The 22631-nt window shown below is 39.5% G+C and overlaps 1 protein-coding gene across 1 annotated transcript in view; it reads left to right on the plus strand.

The window, feature by feature from the left end:
• The window catches only part of babam2 (BRISC and BRCA1 A complex member 2), a 115109-nt gene that overhangs the window by 28903 nt on the left and 63575 nt on the right, over positions 1-22631 (plus strand). The window contains exons 5-6 of the mRNA XM_084914255.1: positions 9609-9803; positions 14189-14263. Of these exons, the coding sequence (XP_084770381.1) occupies positions 9609-9803; positions 14189-14263 (270 nt within the window). The remainder of the gene's footprint in view (positions 1-9608; positions 9804-14188; positions 14264-22631) is intronic.

A 22631-nucleotide genomic window follows, 5' to 3' on the forward strand; every position in this document is an offset into this window, starting at 1 on the left:
GGCCACTTAATTTACAAAAAAATAGTGATTCTAAGTATTACATGTGAGTTATAGTTTCTCAACACTGACCACTACAAAGACAGGAAATACCTCTAACATTCACAAACATGTGACCACACAGCTTGTAATTATTTGCATGAATGTAATGTCTTTGATGTGCTGCTTAGAGATGATGGTGATAATGAGCCAAAGAGAATGGATAAGTGATATTGATAATGGAATCGCTAAATTCGTATTAATTCCCATCCCTACAGTACAACCCCCTTTACCTAAAATATCCATGTTCAGCAAGGTGAAGGTGTCTTAAGTGTATAATTATGTTCGTTGTTACAAACATTTAGCAAGCACTGTCTGCATGTGACTATTTCCTGTGCTGCTCTGCGCATGTTGCAGATCCATGAGAAGACTGGCTAATAATTGGATATACATGAGACTGAATGGCCAGTCACTGATTCGAGCCAAAAACCGGAAATCATGTAATCCTGGTCCCCGGCCAGTCATTCAGCTCTTAAAACCTGTTGGTTTCCATAATGTTGTGGATAGATTGTTATTGGAAGTAAAAGATGATTCACTGAGCCCTGAGTTCCTTAGATACTAAATCAAATCATCAAGTTTTACGGCTAACAAGGCAGCCTGTCAAAAAGCTGACAAATAGATTTATAGTGAGAATTTATCGTAGCCACGACTGTCCAACCACGCTGATGTTACAACCTTCCTCTGATGAAGGCCACAATACCGAAACATTAGAGTACTTGTTGACATTCCAGGAAAGGACATTGGTCAATTTTTTTCTTATTTTTTTGTGTAAGTGCCGCTTGTTAACTCTGGAAGTCTGATAAATGTATTTGATACTATATTTGAAACTTTCTCAAATTACCGTTCTTTGCCAGAGAGATCAAAGTTACTGGTCCTCCTGCTGAGATGTTAGATTTCAGAGAACATAAGCTCCGTTTGCGGAGCAACTATTTTAAAAGCTTTAGTGAAGGTTACAAATGATCTTCTTATGGCCTCTGACAGTGGACTCATCTCTGTGCTTGTCCTGCTAGACCTCAGTGCAGCGTTCGATACTGTTGACCATAATATCCTATTAGAGCGATTAGAACATGCTGTAGGTATTACAGGTACTGCACTGCAGTGGTTTGTATCATATCTATCTAATAGACTCCAATTTGTGCATGTAAATGGAGAGTCCTCTTCACACACTGAGGTTAATTATGGAGTTCCACAGGGTTCAGTGCTAGGACCAATTCTGTTTACATTATACATGCTTCCCTTAGGCAGCATCATTAGAAGACATAGCATAAATTTTCACTGCTATGCCGATGACACCCAGCTCTATCTGTCCATAAAGCCAGATAACACACACCAATTAGTTAAAATGCAGGAATGTCTTAAAGACATAAAGACCTGGATGGCCGCTAACTTTCTGCTTCTTAATTCAGATAAAACTGAGGTTATTGTACTCGGCCCTGAAAATCTTAGAAATATGGTTTCTAACCAGATTCATACTCTGGATGGCATTACCTTGGCCTCCAGTAACGCTGTGAGGACCCTTGGAGTCATTTTTGACCAGGACATGTCCTTCAATGCACATATTAAACAAATATGTAAGACTGCTTTCTTCCATTTGCGCAACATCTCTAAAATTAGAAATATCCTGTCTCAGAGTGACGCTGAAAAACTAGTTCATGCATTTATTACTTCCAGGCTGGACTACTGTAATTCATTATTATCAGGATGTCCAAAAAACTCACTGAAAAGCCTTCAGCTAATCCAAAATGCTGCAGCAAGAGTACTGACAGGGACTAGAAAGAGAGAGCATATTTCTCCTGTTTTGGCTTCCCTTCATTGGCTTCCTGTTAAGTCCAGAATTGAATTCAAAATCCTGCTCCTCACATACAAGGTCTTAAATAATCAGGCCCCATCTTATCTTAATGACCTTGTAGTACCATATCACCCTATTAGAGCACTTCGCTCTCGCTCTGCAGGCCTACTTGTTGTTCCTAGAGTATTTAAAAGTAGAATGGGAGGCAGAGCCTTCAGTTTTCAGGCCCCTCTTCTGTGGAACCAGCTTCCAGTTTGGATTCGGGAGACAGACACTATCTCTACTTTTAAGATTAGGCTTAAAACTTAGGGCTGGACCAGGTGACCCTGAATCCTCCCTTAGTTATGCTGCAATAGACGTAGGCTGCCGGGGGATTCCCATGATGCATTGAGTTTTTCCTTTCCAGTCACCTTTCTCACTCACTATGTATTAATAGACCTCTCTGCATTGAATCATATCTGTTATTAACCTCTGTCTCTCTTCCACAGCATGTCTTTTATCCTGTCTTCCTTCTCTCACCCCAACCGGTCGCAGCAGATGGCCGCCCCTCCCTGAGCCTGGTTCTGCCGGAGGTTTCTTCCTGTTAAAAGGGAGTTTTTCCTTCCCACTGTCGCCAAAGTGCTTGCTCATAGGGGGTCATATGATTGTTGGGTTTTTCTCTGTATCTATGAAGCGCCTTGAGGCGACTTTTGTTGTGATTTGGCGCTATATAAATAAAATTGAATTGAATTGAATTGAAAAGCAGGCCCCGTGGATTGCAAGTTCTCTTTATGGACTCTTTGATTTACTTTAAGGACAAGCTGTTCTTTTCATTTTTTTTTTCATGCGTAAACCCACACACTGCCCGTTTAATTTAACAAGCTGTAATTTGAGTAAATTAATCAATAGGCAGAAAGAAGTAGCATTTTCTTTTAAAAGGCATAGTGTTCTATAATATTTATGTCTAAGCTATTTTGACTGTATTTTCAGCATTGACTTGGACACGCTGACACATGAATACCTCCAAAATGCTAAATCCTAATGCTAATCCAATATATTTTTAATCTGCAGTTTTTAACATTGATATTGAATCAAATCCTAATATCTTAAGGTAATACGATTATAAATTGCTTTCTTTACAGATATGAGCTCTTTTCAAAAATGGAAGGTATCAATTTTTATTTATTAAAGGTGACTGGTTTTATCATCAGCCAAGGTTAGGCTTAATCTTTTGACACAGGTTTAGCCACTGTGTTGTGACAAAATAATTGGATTATAAGGTCCAGATTGAACTGGGGACTATTGTTGAGACCATGATAACTACCCCCTGTGGTTAAAGCCCTAAGAAAGATGTGTGACTTCCATACAGACTGATCTAGAGGGCATATAGATGGATTTTTTCCCCCCACTTCATCTCATCAGATGTTCAATCTTAGCTTTCAAATAGCCTAGATTGTGACTATTGCATCTTTTGTTTTTTTGCTGTTTTTTTTTTTTCCATGTATCAAATCTGTACATTTTCCGCAGGGCTTATCCTATTCATGAAAAAAAAATACACATAGATTTCTTTTGGCACACACAGCCTTCAGCAGAGCGTGTAAAATCAATTCAGTGAAGAGTCTGTACAGACTCTCATGTCTACACACACAGACACACACATTGCAACACATGAACATTGCTTTTTGGCTCAGTGCTTTTCATTCTGCTTGCGTCTATGTTTGACCAATGTTTTTCTGCAGCATTCAAGCTCTACCTTGTTAACTCAAAGTCAGAACATTCGAACAATATGAGACAAAGACAAGTGCACTCACTGTTTTTAACCATACATTTTTTAGCCGCCCTAACAGCCGGGTTCAGAAGCAGTGCTGGATGCTTTGTTGGTCAGACCATAAGTTAGTTTAACACTTTGATTCAGTCTAAATTATCTCAACTATAGTACCTCGGTTAAATATATTTCTGCTCATTGCATGAATAATATTTTGGTGAGATTTTGAATGCCATGAATGTGAAAAATTTTGATTAAAGTGGACTGAGTGCATTAAAATATGCTACAGCTTTTCCCCAGAACATAAGAATATAATGTTTAGATTCCCTGAGTATTCATTTGCACCACCAGCAGCTTAAAGCTTTTATGAAGCATCAACTGAAAGGTTTGCCACTGAAATTGGTGATCTTTTGACATTCGACTTCAATGAAACGTATAACAAAGCAGTGTGGTCACCAGTGAAATATCTTAGCATCTTTCAATGTGTTTTCTAAGGTTAGAAGATGTCATTGAAAATGTCATTTCCAATGGCCTTCAGAGGATGAATCCTCTGGATGGAAAACTAAATCTGGTTGTTTAGAAATCTATGGGAAAACAGTCCTCTGCTACCTTGATTTGTGACTTTGGTAAACACTTTTCTGATGAGGTTATTGGCTTCAATCACCAGTTTCAAGTGCTCATTTTGCAAATTATGGTCCCCACTGGAGTCAAAAAAGGAGCAGTGTATACTTTAGAATTGAGAATGCAGAGTCCCTCAGTTTCTCAGTCACATCGGTGCCTCGCTTGTGATTCCTGGGCTCAAAAAAGAGAGATGCCGACTACAATAATGCTCAATCTGAGGCTTCGTACTGGGACTTTACAAACCATTGTGTGACCTCCAGGTTGCTATTTTCATATTTTATATACTTCTATGATTTCCAAACATGCATACCAGGCGGAGCTGCTGGTGTGAACACAAACATCTGAGCCAGTCTGACTGGGCATTAAATGATTTTGTGCAAAAGGGCAACTATAAACAAAAACCCAAAGTGATTCGCTCAGAATGTTGAAAGTGTGTGTGTTGAAACACTTTTAGGCTTTATGGGCAACAAATTTTGCACAGAAATTACAACAACAGGCTCTCTATATTGTAAGGTAAAGACCCTACAATAATACAAAGAAAACAGAAAAACCCAACAATCATATGATCATATTATGAGCAAGCACTTTGGCAACAATGGGAAAGAAAAACTCCCTTTTAAGAAGAAGAAACCTCCAGCAGAACTGGGTTCAGGGAGGCGCAGCAATGTGCCGTGACCGTTTGGGGTGAGGCAGGTAGAAACTGTGACATATATTCATAACATTAACTGTAGCAGCTTTGTAGTATCCATGATCATTTTCACTTTGGAGTGTTCCTTACAAAACCAGCTAAATGAATGCCTGAGCACAGAGCAGTTTTATGCAGGGCAAAGTCAACCTTTTCAGCAGCAGTCTCTTTTACCTGGGAGCCACCCAACAGAAGCTCAGCCCTTGTGTCACTGGCCAATGAATAGCTCCACTGAAGGAGAGGTTAAGTACTAAGCTTGAGGGCACCTTAACTGTAATTACTGAGGGAGTGTTTCTGTGAAATAGCCTGTCTTATTGCTTTGCTTTTTCTCAACAGCAGTTCTGTGGTATGTTCATCACAGCTGTCTAATTTTAACACAGATTAAAAAATACTTTTCTCTCACTGAGTTTACTTCACATGTTTATTATTACCTATCACAGGGAGTATAAATTCCTAGGCTCAGTCCAGTTTCTTTGGCCTTGGACTGCTTGCCTGAGCTCTTTAGCCGTCTTTTTTTCCCTCTCTCCCTACCCACTCACCTCCTATCCCTCCTCCCTCCCTCTCGCCCTCCTCAGTGGAGCTTTGCTGATATTCTGTGTCACAATCCTGACACAGCACTTCCTCAGTCTCTCCTCGGTTTCAGCTCCCTCCTACCCCTAGGCACTGACTGCCTCTTTTGGACAATGCCCATCCTTGTTTTCATCTCCCCCTTATTTCGGGAATCCCGGCATTGCTGGTAACCACTGGTGGGTCAGGACGATGAGGTCACCGTCTCTGTTTAGCCTGCCCTTGCCATTCCTCCTCCCTTGACAAAAAGAGGCTGTGGTTTGCTGTGAAACAATGAAAGCCTTCTCCATTGGACTGCCAGGAGGGAGACAGACAGTTGAGGAGACAAGCTAATGCAAGTCAAATAGATCCTGATTTTGATACTTTAATATAATGCATGTTAATGGTTACGGCATTCCCAGCACCTATTAATCCTTCCACCTACTCAGTGCTCACTGAAAAGGCATCCTTTTCCAGCTTGCTTATCATTTAGGTTGGGGAAGTTTCACATTTACTTGGGCCAGTGTGGTTATGTCATCAAGTTGCATTACTTGGTTCTGACTTATCCACAATTTGAATCTGCCAGCAGTATTTCACTTTCAGAATGAGAATGAGTTTCAGAATGGAGACTCACTTTCACTTTTCAGGACCAGGGGGCTGCACGAGACAGCCATCATCCTTAAACCAAAATGTTCATTTGACCCCTTTCCCTCCCGTCCTCATCGTCTGCATGTTAAATATTTTGGGGAGAAAAAGTTTCCCCGCTGGCAGATTTAATCTTACCTTTTCCAAAATGACTTGTATCTAATCACCTTGGATGATTGTGAACAAGGCAGCAGTTGTGTAAAAACTAGAAGTGGCAAATGGTCACTCGTCAAAGAGCAATTTTAAATTATCATTTGAATCTCTTTAAACACGCACAGCCTTTTCCAGTCCAGACAATGAGGTAGACTCATTAAATCAGTAATTTATTTTTCTTTGCTTTGGTCTTGATTTGCATCTCTGTTATAAAGCTCTCACAACATTCATTGTCAAGAGCACAGCCATCCATTTGTCTTGATTAGACCTGACATGTTTTCTGCTGTTTATTTTTTGCACGGTGTTGTTCACATTAATTCTAATTGTTTTATTCCTTGCGCATCAGTGATTGGATTCTTTTTCAGAGTGAGGGGGGGAAAAGGGTAATTTGTTTTATTTTATTTGGTAGAATTAGACCAGTTGGTCATGTTTGGTTGGTTCTGCTCACTCACATGTGGCAGATGGTTGTAGCTCCATCCTGTAAATTTGCATATTGGTCCCAAAGGGTCAAGTTCTGCTTGTGATGACTAAAACTGAGTTTGGTGAAAGAGAGATTCACAACAGAGCATTTAGACATGTACTAAATCTAATCTATTCAAACACCAGATATTTAATCGCTGTAGTAAAATCAGATAAGTAAATTAAGCAGTTGGGCTCTTGTATGCATCCTGACAATACCAACTGCCTTGTTATCCAAAATCTTCAATCATTGTGGCAACAGAGGTCAGACATGTGACACGTACATCAGTTCAGACTCAGTACTTTTCCATATCAGTTTAAATGTAGCCACAGGACATCCTTTAGCACAACCCTTTCCTCCTCAATCTGTAATGGGAAGTAGGCTCTTCAGAATTAGGCAACTAACCTTTTTCCAAGATGAACCAGTTTTTTCCCCACTACCATGTTCTTAAGGTCTGTCTTTACTGATACTAATAGTATTATTTTCTTTCTCTATGCAACTATTTTCAGTTGGGTAACAACATTTTACGCTGTTGTAACCAATTTGGAATATGTTGCTAAAATTGGAGATTAGCTGACAGCAATGCTTCACCCCAAATAGGGATTAAACTAGATGTCCACTTCTATATATGCTTGTAATACCATGAGCTCCAAAATACTTCCTGTTTAGCCTTCAGAGAGAGAAGATTGAATGCTGATGCGTTCCATGATTGCTCCTTGCAAAATAACCTATACTCTAGTCTATAATTTTCCAACAGGTTGTGCTGATATATTTGAGGAGTGTGCAGATGAAATATGATGGATATGGGGATAAAGACATTATTATGTCTTGTCAGAGTTTTTGCTGACTCCAAATTGGCATTACTTACAGCATTACTTGTCTACATAGTATAGAGGCAAAACATCTGTGTTACCTAAGAAGTTTATGTGTTTTCTTATGTGTTATCCCAAGGTAATGGGAAATAGGTATGGTTACCTGTAGACAAAACGTCTTGTCTTGTTTTTTTTTTAATCTTTTATCATTTTTTTGTTTGATTTAGTTTTTCAAATGAAAAGACCACATTCTACAGTTTCAAAGTTTTTGTGATCTGAGAGTTTTGCAGCACAAAAACACCTTAACCAAACTGTCTTTGACAACAGATATTTTCTTTAAGTAACTGAAAATGAAAGATGCTTTTGTCTAAAAATAATAACTCCACATTTACTTTTGGTTTCACATTGAACATGGATGAAAGTCCCTTGTTTGATCCTTTCGTCCTCTACACTCTCACTTTTATTTGGGTTTCTTGAAAGGTGCTATACAAATCTAAGTTATTATTATTATTTTATTTGGACTTTGTACACCATCACATGATGAGGCATGGCTATTTGGTCAGTTGCTTTGACAGTCTCAAGCAACCAAGTTGTTTTAGCAACTAAAATGGATCAATTGGGTCATTTATCACCCCATTATATTTTATTCAGGAATTGTTTTTTAAATGGTCCTATTTGTGATCATGATGCTTGTACTGATTCCTTTATCTACGAAAGATTTTCTAAAATATGAATGTCGTTAACAATCATTTTCAATCATGTGTATTACAAAAGAAACACATTTTAAATATTTGTATGAACAAAATAGCATATACAGTGGTCCCTCGTTTATCGCGGGAGTTACGTTCCAAAAATAACCCGCGATAGGTGAAATCTGCGAAGTAGCCAACTTTATTTTTTATAATTATTATAGATGTTTTAAGGCTGTAAAACACCCTCACTACACACTTTATACTAGGGGTGGGGGAAAAAATCGATACTGTGTAGTATCGTGATATTTTGTTTGCTAATAATGTATCGATACAGGGACAGCAGAAATCGATATTTTGTTACAAAAAAGGTTTTTGTGCTCTGACTTCAGAGCATGTTGATCCTTTTTCTGAGCAAGAATCCTGACATTCCTTCACTGTCCAAATGTGTTTAACTTTTTTTTGGCAGCAATAAACATGACAGTTTACTTATTTTAATTTAAGACATGTTTTATTTTAATTAAGTTTAAAACTTTTTTATTTAATGTAAAATTATATTTTGTTTTAATTTACTTTCAAATTCTTCAGTTGCTGAAGGGGCTGCATAGTTTTCACAAATTGCATAGTTCAGAATAGCTATAATTGTACCAGATGGTTGCATTCAGTTAAGTTGGACTAGACTGTAATACAAACCGTTCAGTTTGTCAACAATAAAACTGACTGAAATGAGAGAAAGACTGAGTGTAAGACTTTGATATTAGATAAAATGAATATTGCTAAAGTTTACCTTTATGTACAGAATCTGAATATCGCAAAATATTTTAAAAAATTGCAATAATATCGTATCGTGCGTTAAGTATTGTGATAATATCGTATCATGGGATGTATGGTGATTCCCACCTCTACTTTATACACTGTTCTCAGACAGGCATGAACGTTTTCTCACTTTTCTCTCTTGTTTAAACACTCTCAAAGTTCAAAACTTCGTAGAAAAATAAGTCCAGTATCTTAGAATGAAACCAAAGGCACTGGCAGGTGACGACGTTTCGTCGACAGTGTTGTGTTTGTTAGGGAGAAAACTTCCAAACATACAGCGCAGCACTTCAGAGTCACACTGCTAGCGATCACAGATTTATGTAAATCTGACAACGCATTCTGTACTGTACAGCAGACATAGCACCAGATTGATTGACAATGGTCTATAGCCAATCAGGATGCAGAACTCAATGCGCTGTTTTAAAAAAAAAAAACAAGGAAAATTGCACACAAAAAAAAAATCAGCGAAACTGCGAGGCCGCGAAAAGTGAACTGCGTTATAGCGAGGGAACATTGTATTTAGAGTACAGACTTCACATGTTAACATGGACTTGTTGATGGATGGGCTGTCTATTATCTTTACTGACATACCATCTCTGGTGTCTGCTTCAGCACTTGGTCCACTGGGATGCTGGGAATCCTGAATGTCTGCTCCAGCTGGTGAAGGAGCTCATCCAGCAGTACCATCACTACCAGTGCCTGCGTCTGCGTGAGAGCTCCAGACTGCTCTTTGAGTATGACAGCCTGCTGGAAGACCCCAACTACGGCCGCAACATGGAGATTTATGCTGGACGCAAGAACAGCTGGGTAAGCTCCTGTTTATGGATTTTGTGATTGTGAAGTTTTTGCATCTTAAGAAAACAAGAGTTGCGTGGTAGCAGTTAAAAAGAAACACAGAGGAAAGGTTTCCACTGGTATATTCTTATTTACAACACAGTTGTTGGTCTGTATTATTTTCTCTGTTTGGCCTAAGAGAGCTGTGACAGTTAACCCTTTCTGACTTTATTAGCACATCAGGGCTCTAGACTAACTTTTTGCCATGGGCACAAAAGTTAGGCGCACACAAATTTTATAATAATTTATATAATATAATGTGTTTTTCTGGATACACTGTGCTTTTTCAGCATTCAAAGATTGATGACACCGTGTCAGAGCACTGGCTATGAATTTCAGAAGGATCAGGCCTTAACTTAACAGAAAAGTTAGCAATAGTTCTTTTCCTATTACAGCTACATCCACTTCTGTCGTGCCTAGGCTGCTCACTAGGGCTGGGTATCATCACTGATTTCTATAATCCATTCGATTCCGGTTTTCAAAGTCCCGATTCGATTCAACTTAGCCTCAGACAGTCAGAAATATTATAATTCTGATCATTTATCAGTACTGACTTCATCAGAATTGTGAACATCACAGCAGATGCCTTTGTGTGAAAGTAACTGAGAATAAAACACAGAACAACATGAAGGAGATTTTCCTGGTCTGGCTTTTTATAGCAGATAACCTTAAAAATATTCTACAATGTTCTGCATATAAAGTTTAAATTTCTTCAGTATTGAACAACAGAAAAAAACAGGCTTTCTTGTCCGAGGTCATTTAAGTGAAAAAGAAAAGAAAAAGACAGCAGCCGACAGCGCTGTAAACAACGGTAGACTGGTGGGTAATAAACGAATGAATAATACGGAAAACAGAGATTGGAGACGGGAAACTGTTCTTGAAGTACAGAGAGAGATAGAGAGAGAGCTAGCTGTGCATGAAGTGTGATTTTAATAGTCCTGGAAGCAAAACAGCAAAATTCATGACGACATTGATCAAATGTGAAGCGCAGTTTGCTGCTTCTTTTGCTGCTGGCTCGGTGAATTTTGGTTGGAGAGAGACAAAACCTGCAGCTCAGAATCAGCGCAAAAAGACGTAATCACAGCGCGGACCGGACGCATCAGAATCACTAAGCTCCGACAGCGTGTCCGTCTACGGGCCGTCGGGTGAGAAAGCTGAGAAAGACAATGTTGATTCTGATGCGTCGGTTCCGCTCCGTGTTTACGTCTTTGTGTGGAATCCGTGTACCTGCTCTCATTTACTGTTTGGTTGTTGTTGAAATGGTTTTGTGAGCTTTAATCTGAGAATCTGGCGTTTCTGGCAAAACACAGTTATATTTAAAAGTCGATTCAGGATTTAATGAATTGATATCGCTTTATTCAAGCTACTCACCTCCCACTTCCACCTGCACTTTCAACTGGACCACGGCCAATCAGAGAGGTCCCGCCCCTTACCATCTCTGATTGGTTTCGTCCACGATAGGGGAAAAAATGTGTGTCTGTTGTTGACCACAGGGAAGGTTGCAGATTTTTTTTTTTTTTTTTGCTACCCGAACAGTTGGTCGCACAGGTGCAACCAAATATTTTTTTTTAGTCGCACCACTGAAAAATTTGGTCGCATTTGCGACCAAATTGGTCGCATTCTAGAGCCCTGCACATTCTTAATTTTGAAGTTTAAAATCTGGATGTTTTGATCTTGTGTATTGATTTAAACTTATTTTGTGTCTTATGCACAAAATTATGTGTATTTGATTAAACTGCTGCCCATCTTGGCCATTATACTCTTGCACTGAGAAACTAAACCGTTGTGAATCTTAAATGGTGCAATATTCTAACCTCTTTTCTTATATCTCTGTGAACTCATTCCTCCCACAGAATTAAACTATATTTTTGGCAGTCTGCATTTGTGTACACATGTTAGTGCGTGTGAAAGCAGGAACACCCATGCTTAAAAGGATTATAAAATTATACCTTTTTTTAGGCACTCCTCAGCAAGTATTTTAATTGCAAGTAAATAAGTAAACAATATATGAAGCTGCCTGTCCAGCAAATCTCTTGTTAGGTGGACAGGCTCAGACTCCACCTTGGAGTGCAAGTGGAGAGGGTAGTCGTTATTCTGCCCGTCACTCTGAGGGACTGAGCTGGCTAGGCACGACAAGTACAATTAGGTCTTAAAGCAAATATATTTTATTTAACTCAAAAGCTCTTTATAAAGAAACGTAGTAAAAGTCAGATAATTGCTCTGGGATCTGAAGAAGGTCAAATAAACAGAACTACACTCAAGTTAAAATGCCAGCGTAACATAACACTCTAGCAAAATAAACTCAGACCAGGCTGATCAAAACAGACCCAACAGACAAGAAACAGAGGGTAACTTTTACAGTGCCTGACTAGACTGACTTTGACACACAAGGAAAGCAAATGCTAACAAATTATAGTTAGTTTAATAGTTGTTTTAACTTACACAATCAAACACAAAATAACCAAACAGCTAATGCAAATGTCAAGTGAAACAAACAAGATATTTCGACATTTCCTGTATTTAAGAGTTCTGCATTCCAGGGCCTATCTTTTGTTCATTTGACGTCACATGACCTCAGCAGCCAACAGACCGCTCCCAGCGGTACACTTACACAAGATTTTATTTAACAATACTGAATAATCAAAAGCCGCTTAAGTGCACACGCCATTAGGGGAACTGATGGCCCTACAGCAAATACAAATGAGGATATTACGAGAAATTAAAGATCATATTCTCACGTGTGCCTCAGACTGTAGGCAACACGTGTGGAAAAAATAACTAAAATATGTTGGTCAATGAGTAAACACAAGACAGGAAGACAGAAATGTTTGCAATTTTTGTTACCATCATCTTGGTCACAATTACAGGCAAACACAACCTGAAAACACGTAAAAAAAAAAAAAAGTCAGAACTGTGTGCTTTTTGATTTTCAGGTAATTCTTATTTTTCTGTTTTCTTGTGTGAAGACATTATCTGAAAGTACAGTGGAAATAACCAATCCAGTTCTCTGCTTACACCACAGGTTGTACATTTAGATTCAGTGTTTGGCCTTGGAACATCATACTGCATAAATTTGCATATAACATATAACACTTCGAATACAGTGTTGGTATTATTTTAAATAAAATGTAGTTTGATGAAGCCAGTGAAAGAAATAAGCCAAACAAGTGTTGTATTGTTGCGGTCACTATGTCACAGCGACACATCAGATAATTCAGGTAAGATATTTTAATTCGTTTGGAACTTTAAAGAACAAGAGTGCGTCAGTGTCCCGTGTTTTAAAAAGTTTATTTTTTAAAACATGGTTACAGACGCAAACATCATTAGTTTAATTTTGTGTGGGGAACATGTCTTATTCCAAGAAATGGAAAAGGAGAAAATATGGACTGAATTTGATCATCTGTGAGGCCGTGTAATGGGGGAAAAATGTACAAATTAGAGCAAATGAGGAAGAAAAAAAACCTCCCAACTTAGAGGTCTACAGTCCCAGGAAAAACTACATAGCCCCCATAATTTAGCAACTTGTTAAACTACTATTGGCAGCAATATCCTGAAGTGATTTTTTTCTGTATGTCTTGTCTAGTCTTTCGCATTGTTACAGAGAAATTGTCCCATCACAGCCCTTTAGTCAAGTTGCGGTCTCGTCTTTGACTGGGTTGCTTTAAAAGCTTTAGCTTTCACAAAACGGCTAAGGGCAGCTTACATTTGTCTGTAGAATACTTAAGTATACAAAGGAGTATGTGGTCGATTCATTAACAGGTCCAGTGGCTGCAAAATAATCCCAAATCAACACCTCTGCTCTCTCACCTCTCTGCACTGTACTTGAGAGTTGATATGAGATGTTTTTGCTGACATGCTGTGTCAGATTTTCACCAAATGTGGCAAATGGCCATTCCTGTTCATTGTTTTTTTTTTGTTTTTAGCATTTAACTCACTGACTGAGGTCTCTAGAGTTGGAGAGTTGGAGTTCTTGGATCTTTTGCAATTTTCCACTCTTAGGAAAACTGTGGCATTTCTTTAACACACATCTGAATGCTCAAGACCAGCAAGCTCATAAAACCTCTGCTTTTGAACAGATGCTTACTGTCATTTAATCAGTTCATCTAGTTCATATCAGTACCTGGCTGCTTCTTACCCTCTAATTCCTATAGAAGCAGTAAGTGTGTACTTAGTTTTTCAGGACTGTATTCATCTGAAAACTTTATTTTTTCTTGTATTTAAGTCACATGTCACATCTGTTAAACCATAGCAAGAGTACTAAAAGTCAGTATTAGTCCATTCAGTACTGATATAAAAAAGCGAGCATTATAAAATATCTACTCCATGAAATACAAGTGACCTTTTTTTCCACCCCCCAGACAGGAGAGTTTTCTGCTCGTTTCCTTCTTAAACTGCCCGTGGACTTCAGCAACATCCCCATCTATCTCCTTAAGGTAATTAATTCTGAAGGATATTGTTTAATGGCTTTCTTCACTCTTGTCTCCATTGTCTCCTCTGTTCTTTTCATGGTCTTGCTATGCATGCACCTTATATTTTACAATTGAGCTCCTTTTATTGCTGTGAGTGACTGAAATGTGTTTTTAAACTGTTGCCTCACCTTTTACCTGATAACGCTGAGAGTGAAGGTTAATAACATCAATTTCATAAGGATTGTCATTTCTAATTTTGATGATAACACACAGATTAAAGAAGGTGGTCTTAAGAATTGTTTAGCAGGTGAATTAAACAACATATTTGTGTCAGAAATTACTCCACAGCTCAAAGTTGATGGCATCCAGAGTATGTCTCAGCTTCTTAAATTTGAGATTTTTGCGGATGGTAGCAAGATGCCTAGAAACAGCAGATGGACCTTACAGGCTTTGTAGGCAGTGCACAAGGTGTTGTCCAGGACGGATATCGGTCTACCTCTGCAGCACTTCTGGGCAGTCATCATAATTATGCTTATATGTTAGGCTAGAGAATTTTATGTGTGCAGGAATCAGTCGTAAAATATGAAATACCCACAATCTTGCACTGAAATTCAAGCCCTGCATACACAGACTCAAGGTTACTGGATGAGCCTCCTTCAGGTGTCATGAGTATCCATTTGTTTAGGTGTGTGCGCATGTGTTTTGAGTACTGATAAAAGCTGGATTTATTTAAATGAACTCCAGTGCAGCTCTGCATGTGTGTGCGTGCACGCAGACTTCAGTCTTGGGGGCTGCGAGTTGACTAATCAGCCAGCCGTCACTGTCGATCTGCTCTGAGCTGTGTGGTGTCTGCAGGCAGCTTAGCTCTCTCTCGCTCTCTCTCACTCTCTCTCTCTCTGATTGCCTTTACCCCTCTCTCCCTCTCCCTCATCTTAGTTCTCTTTTCACTCTGTCCCCTGATTTTGAACCGCCTGCCGGCTGAGGAGGCTGAGGCTCTCTGGCCTTTTTCAGCCCGGCCTCTGTTTGCGTGGCGAAATGATTGTAAACATAAGGGAAACAGCAACCATCATCATCCTTTGTCACCCCCCCCCATGTCTGTCAGACCTGAAGCCCTGAGACTGGTCTCATCCAAAGTCATATTTCACATTACCAGTGATGGTGGATTTTTTTTTTTTGGTCCCCGCATGTCTTGAGGCAGGAAAGCTTCTAGATTCAGCCCTTGAGAGAGCACTGTTGGTGACATTTTTTTTTTAACAACATGCTTCCTGTCATTTACAGAAGCTGGGCACACACTGACACCTTTCACCAGTGGGTGGTGGTAGCTCTGTAGCAGAGAAACAATATTGTCAAAGAAGAACTCTCTTTCATATTTACATATATTATTATAGACCAAATCTTGGATGTAGATGAGTATTCCTGTCACTCTTATCTTATCATTTTCTCTTCTCTACATGTGAGAGCACACACACACACACAGACAGACACACACACACACACACTTGGTATAATGCTGTATTTGGCAGCTAGGGTATACATAGCATCACCGAGGGAGCACTTGAAGACTAAGGAAGAGTATCGACTCGCAGAGAGGAAAGTAATGAACATCAGCCCACACCTTGTCCACCTACGCATTAAAAAAGAGGAACGGGATTATGCAGCGTATAGGCTGGACTCTAAGAACATCAGTGTACTGTACGCCAAATAGATGACCTGAATTTTCAGTTTGGCAGTTGTTGTGCGATTAGTTCAAGTTGATTGCTTTTTGTGCAATGCACGTTCATGCACTTGATGTAATTCTGTGCTTTTACAGAGGAGACAGACATGGCCTATGTATTCCTCACAAGAAGAAGCATTGGAATCACAAATTAGTTAAACTGAACTTCACCCATGCTCTTTCTTTACATCATTCTGTGTGTAAATATAGTACACCAACACAACGTTTCCCGCTATCCTCGGCTTGTGGGTCGCTGACTGTGATTGCATGCATGCATTTTTTTTCATGATTGAATATTTTGGAGTAAACGGTTTATATTGTGTGTGATTTAACGGATTCATTTGTTTACATGTGCAGATGCTCTGAATAACTTCAAGAGAAAAAACGTGATAGTTAACTCTGCAGAAGTCAGCGTTTCTTTCATGTTTGTGTGAAGCTTCCAGACTTCCAGCTCGTCTACAGCATCTGAGAGTCCAGGGTATATTGTGTATCTGAGTGTCGTTCTCGTGACACCAAAGCAGACTTGGACATGGCAAAGCTAACAGTACTCGATACATGTTTCATTACAGTGAGCTGGCCGACCTCCCCTAAGTTAGCTGTTACTAATATTTTACACCTATTGCTTTGTGCCATTACATGATTCACTGATTGTTAAAATCAGTAATGTTTGAACCAAGATATAATTTAGTGTTACGAATTTCACTGACTTCTGTAATAATTTGATATGTTGTACTTCTGTATATGTTTTTCAGCTGTTAGTCTGCTAGCTGTAACTTATCTACACTGTATGTATCTCGTTAGCTGATTCAAAAATGCCTAGGTCACCATATCAGTTCTTGGAGTTGGGGTGAATTAGCTGAGCTTAGACACTCAATACTTCCATGTATCAAAGACCGTATTTTCTCCCTGCTGGGCAAGATGGCTTCTTTAGGTAAAGCAGGCTTTCTTATTGCTAGTACTAACTAACATTAGCTTATTTGCTAATGGTTCATTCACCCTAATGTAAAAATAACTAGGAAAAATTTGGTTGCTTGGTGATTGCATTTTGGTTTTATAATATCCATAGGGAGATTGCAAGTGACCAGTTGATAAATCTAGTCTGGATCCTTTTGAATCACACAGTTCACCTGGTGTGCGGGCAACCAGCCTGCAATCAGTCAGTCTGAGGGTTTAAAAAAAATTGGCATCTAGTTTATAAACGCAGACAGAGGAGCGATGTTTAGGCTTTCAGGAGTGGGCCTAAATGTCGCATCTTTTGGATTTTCATGACAAATTCGAATGAGTAGTTGCCATGATTGTGTTGCTCTTCTGAATTCCTTAAGATTTTTCTTTAAAAACACGAAGAGGACACAGACAGTATAAAGGATTTATGTAGCTTCCATGTTGTCACCCAGTAGCTGGTCAAGTCCAGTGAAGCTTCGAGCTGATCTGGATATGACAAGCCTGATTGGTTATCAGCATATTAATCACAAGTCGTTAGCCAATAATCCTGGATAATTCTCCTTTTTGTATAGCATGACCAAACTCGACAAAATTAACTTAATGTGTTATACAGGATCACCTGTAATTGACTTAGAGATCTGTGTTTGATTTGAGCTTCTGGCACGATGGTTCTCAGGTGTGGTGATTGCCGCAGAAATCGGTGTCATACTGTAGTAATAATGACCACGTTGGAGCGTTTTGCTCTCTCATTATTGTTCAGAGCCGTGGATGTGCCACTAAAACTGCAGTTTCTCACTAGATATTGTACTCCAGTGTCTCACCGTTACCTGAAGCAACCTTTTCTCATCAGCTCTGCCCCTTGCATTATTTTATCGCGGGGCCGTTTTCATCTGAACACCCACTAAGCCTTCAAGATGAATTCCAACCTATCTAATAGAAAGCCTTTACAAAAAAAGTCGGCACTTCAGAAGTCAAAAAGGTGACGCTTTCCAGACAGAATACACGCCATCAGCCAGGTGCTGTAGGTAGAGGTAAGACTGTTGACCCTGATTTGAATCAACCTCCCCGTCAAATCCATGGATGTCCTTGCTTGAGGAGAGACGGTTTGGCAGTGAAGTGGAAATCTGTTCAGACATAGGCTAGTGTGCACTGCTAGTGGATGCTGAGATGTTGCTGGTGGGCACAGAGCTGTGGAGGACGACTGTTACCTGCAGCAATGCATCCGCGTGGTCTGAGCTCACCACAGTGGACATGTTTACCTTCCTGCATGGGCTGCCCACCCTCAGGGAGGGGGGAGGAATGCTACTTTATTTATTTCATTCTTTTAAAGGGGGCAGTCCGTCATAGTCAAAACGAAAGGAGTGGGAAGGACGCTGAGCGCTGAGATGAAGGGGAGTGAAATGCACACAGATGGATGTTGGCAGTTTTCTCCCCCTTTAAACTCCACGGAGTCCTCTTGGGCACCGTTTTAGTGTCTCATCCTTTGATCGTACCTTGACCTCTTGCTTGTCACCCATTTGAAGCTGCTTTTACTCATCCCCTCTCATTTAGCGCTAGCCTCTGACCTCGAACTGCACAGCACGTTTATGCATGTTGGTTAGGTTTCACAACATGGGTGGTGTCAACGTTTATTTTTCAACCATGAATATTTTCCTTTAAAGGCTTTGAGTTTTTCTTTAAACGAGCTACCTTTTGCTCCCGACCGTCCTCTGTCCACGCTGTTTATATGCAGGGGCAGCTTGCTTCTAAATATCCACGCTGATCAGTGTGGAGTGATGCCGCATTCGTGACTGAACCTGCCATTATCGCTTCACTTGAGTTTTGTTTCCCGCACAAGCACTGACCCGTCTCACCAGCTCCAAACTGACTGTGGTCTGCGTGTTGGATGTGTGGTTAGCATTGATCTAATAGGTTGTCTCAGGTTACCCAAGCCTAGTGAGCTAACTGGTATCTGCTCTGTTGTGTAGCTTTGTGTGCACTGAAAAATGAAAGCTTCACTGAGCAATTTCTCCTCCTCAGCCACAATCTCTGCCATTTCAATCAGTGTCAAGGACAGATGACTTACTCAAGTTTTGGTACGTCTAGTTTACTTTAGTTTTATTATATTCAGTAATAGCTTTATTTATTTATTTAGTATTTCATTTGCTTGTGTTAACATTTTAATTTTTTAAACTGAAGTAGTTGTCAGAAAAACTAAATTAGACAGTTTCCTAGAATTGTTTGCCCTAATTATGAAAGGATTTACTGTTACTAAAAGCTTTAATGCACACTTATCAAATATTTTAAGTATTTTTTTAAACCAGGATTGTGTTAAAATTAACACACAAAAAAACTAAAGACACACCCTGTATTAAAAAAATAAATAAATTCCCAAATATAAATTATTTTAGACAGTTTTATGTATGAAATGTTCCTGTTGGATAAAACAAAGTAACACCAGCTAGATTTACCAGTTTGTTTGTTTTTCATGTTAGTTTAAACTCTACCTGTTTTAAATATATAAGTGCTCAGTGCTATGTAAAATGTAATAGTTTCAGCTGTTATCGCCATAGACAGTTTGTTACTGTAAAATCTGGGTCTGTGTGTCGTCCTGCATGTACCCCGAATTCAGTTTCTTGTATATCTTGAACTGTAATGAGCAAGATTTCAGTGTTGTTGCAGTTGCCCTGCATTCCCTGCATTTTATAGTTACAGGCATTCTGCTTGTAGCGTTTTAACAAGCACTCTAAAGGTGACCCCTGGTTAGACATGACTATTTGCTATGGAATTTCACTCTGTCTCAAATTACTTACTTCCCTAGTTGCTCTATCAGCTCTATTCTTTCTCATGTAATAATACATTTTTTCCTAGACTTTTATTTAAAAAGAAATCTTTCTGCAACCAGAGGAGTCTCCCCCTGCTGGCCTTTAAAAAAATGGCAGATTTTAAAGCGCTTTCCCGTTAGCTTCGCTTTTAAGAGCAAGCAGCTGCATCCATCTTACTTATACTGCCTGTATAAACATCCGCAACAATCAGTCTAAACCCAGCAAAATGTAAATAATTATTATAACAATTCTAAAATAAGACTTTTCAGTGTTTGGAGAAAGAGAAAAAACCCCAAAACAATATTTTGCAGTAAAATGTACAAAAGATTTCTGTTATTGCAAAATTCTCTGTGGTTTTACAGCAGTGTGCTACAATGTGTAAATCTCTGCATTGTTTTTACAAAACATGCTAATTAGTGATTAGAAATTAATCAATAATGTATGTTTTGCAGAATGTTACCTTCCTTATTTAAGGCCAGATTTATCAGATTTTTTATTTGTACGGCTTAATTTTTTTTCCCTCCATTCCCAGCCTCCCCGATGTAAACCGTGGGCCCCCACCACCACCACCACTTTGCTTCTAGCCAAAATGACCAGAGGGTGGGTTGCATTGAGCCTCGAGCATCCCTCTATCCTCGTTTTTGTCTGTGCAAGCTGTGCACTCTTCAACAAGAGCGCTTGCATCTAATTATTTGTACTCTAATTATTTTTGGTCCTACATCCTCACACTCCTGCTCTCTCCCACACACACACACACACACACACACACACACACACACACACACTTTAACCTTCGAAGCTCCACAGGCAGCAACTGACAGGGGAGGGTCAGGGTGAAGCAGAGCCGTGGGCCCTCGTTCTGTCTTCTAATTTGTTGTTCCAGCATCATTGACTTGATTATTTTTGTAATTCCTTTTCATTTCCCAACATGTTTTTTTTTTAAAGATCAGCTCAACAAAGGCAGGATTTGTGAAAGAATACAAACTTAAAATACAAGTCATGGTTTGCAGCTACATCTTGATTGTAATTAGTCAGCATTTAAAAAGCAAAGCAAGTAAAAAAAAAATCACAGAGGGGAATTGGCTTGGTGGGTAGCACTGTCAAAATTGATCTAACATCACATTTTAATAACCCACATAGAATCAAATCATTCAAATATGTCGTTATTTTCACAAGCAGACAAAATCTGTTTTTCTTCACAATACAAAAAAATGTAAATATTGATATTATATAAAATTAACATTTGATGCTGTGACAAAGGTGAAGTAATGAACTTTTTCTCAGCATGAAACGGGAAACAATCAAACTGCCAGAGAGCTGCTCTGTGTGAAGTTTAATCAGAAGCCAATTCATAAGACTGATTAAATATCTCTGTAGTCAGTGCAGTTAAGGTTTCACACGTTTACCGCCTACTGGCCAAAATCCACAGTATTGCTAAATGAGAGTGGAAACTACTCTCTCTGGTTTGTGGACTCTGCCATTATTTACCCCTCACCAGGCATAAGCAGCAGAGAATTTTGTACATGGTATAGTCCAAAAAAGTTGGGATGCTGCATAACATGTGAATAGAAACAGAATGCAAATCTCATAAAACCATATTGTATATACATCTTCATGCATTCTCAATCATCCAGGAAACTAAATCTCCAAAAGTTGATTCTGTTCATCTGGACGTAGCGTTTTGTGGGAGAAACTTTTCGTTACTCATCCAAGTGCTCCAGCCGACCCAGGAGAGAAGGACAACAGCTGCCCAAGCGAAAACCTGTAGTGATCCCATATGTGTCAGGAGTATCGGAGCAGTTGAGACGCATTTTTTCTAAACACCGGGTCTCTGTGGCTTTTAAACCCCAAAACACGCTGCGCCAAAAACTGCTCCACTCCAAGGATCGGGTCCCCCGACACAAACAGAGTAACATAGTGCACACTGTTAAGTGCCAGGAGGATTGCCAGGATTTATACATTGGGGAAACCAAACAACCTCTGGCGAAGCGGATGGCACAACACAGAAGAGCTACCTGGTCAGGCCAGGACTCTGCAGTCCATTTACACCTACAGGCCAGTGGACACTCTTTCAAGGATGAGGATGTACACATCCTGGACAGGGAGGAACGCTGGTTTGAGCGCGGAGTCAAGGAGGCCATTTACGTGAAAAGGGAAAGACCATCTCTGAATCGAGGAGGGGGCCTAAGGGTACATCTTTCACCATCTTACAATGCTGTGATTGCAGCCATTCCCCAACTCATGGCCATTGATCAGTGGTCTTTGATCGGTGGGTTTTGGTCAGTGGTTGTTGATCAATGGTCATGAGAATTTGCATAATTAAGATTAAGGAACTTACCTACCAGCCCTTTGTTCCTTCAGTGGGCTGGTTTCAGTCATTATGCAAATGTACTGTTTATAAGATTGAGGAAACCTGCAGTCAGCTGAGACTGAAGAAGTCACTTGGATGAGTGACGAAACGTTTCTCCCACAAAACGCTACGTCCAGATGAACAGAATCAACTTTTGGACATATTGTATTTACAATAAAGCATGGAAAAGATCAAATGTATAGATCAAATAGGTCAAGTCTAATCTGTTAAAAGAAATGTTTATATATATATTTTGCGATTCAGAATATTTGAGAAATGTAAAACCTGATAGTAACTAAATGCATGCTGCAACTACTGTGAAAGGTCTGTGCAGTGCAAACACAAACTAATGTACCGCTAATGTTGATCAGCACAAGGATAATGCCTCCATGAAAGAAAAGCAAAGTTTGCTTTCAGTGCTAATCCAAGTGTTCTTGCATTGTAGACATTTTCATGTCTTTTTTATAGCCGGTCTCAGGCTTCTCTTTCCTGTGTTTCAGAAAAAGTGATCGTTGTTCACTATTTATCTGATCCAAGACCCGCATGATCAGCTCAGTCTGACTCGTGATGGCCCAGTGCAGA

This window comes from Perissodus microlepis, chromosome 19, assembly GCF_051167445.1.
Source record: "Perissodus microlepis isolate ML-2025 ecotype Zambia chromosome 19, ASM5116744v1, whole genome shotgun sequence".
Lineage (NCBI taxonomy): Eukaryota > Metazoa > Chordata > Actinopteri > Cichliformes > Cichlidae > Perissodus > Perissodus microlepis.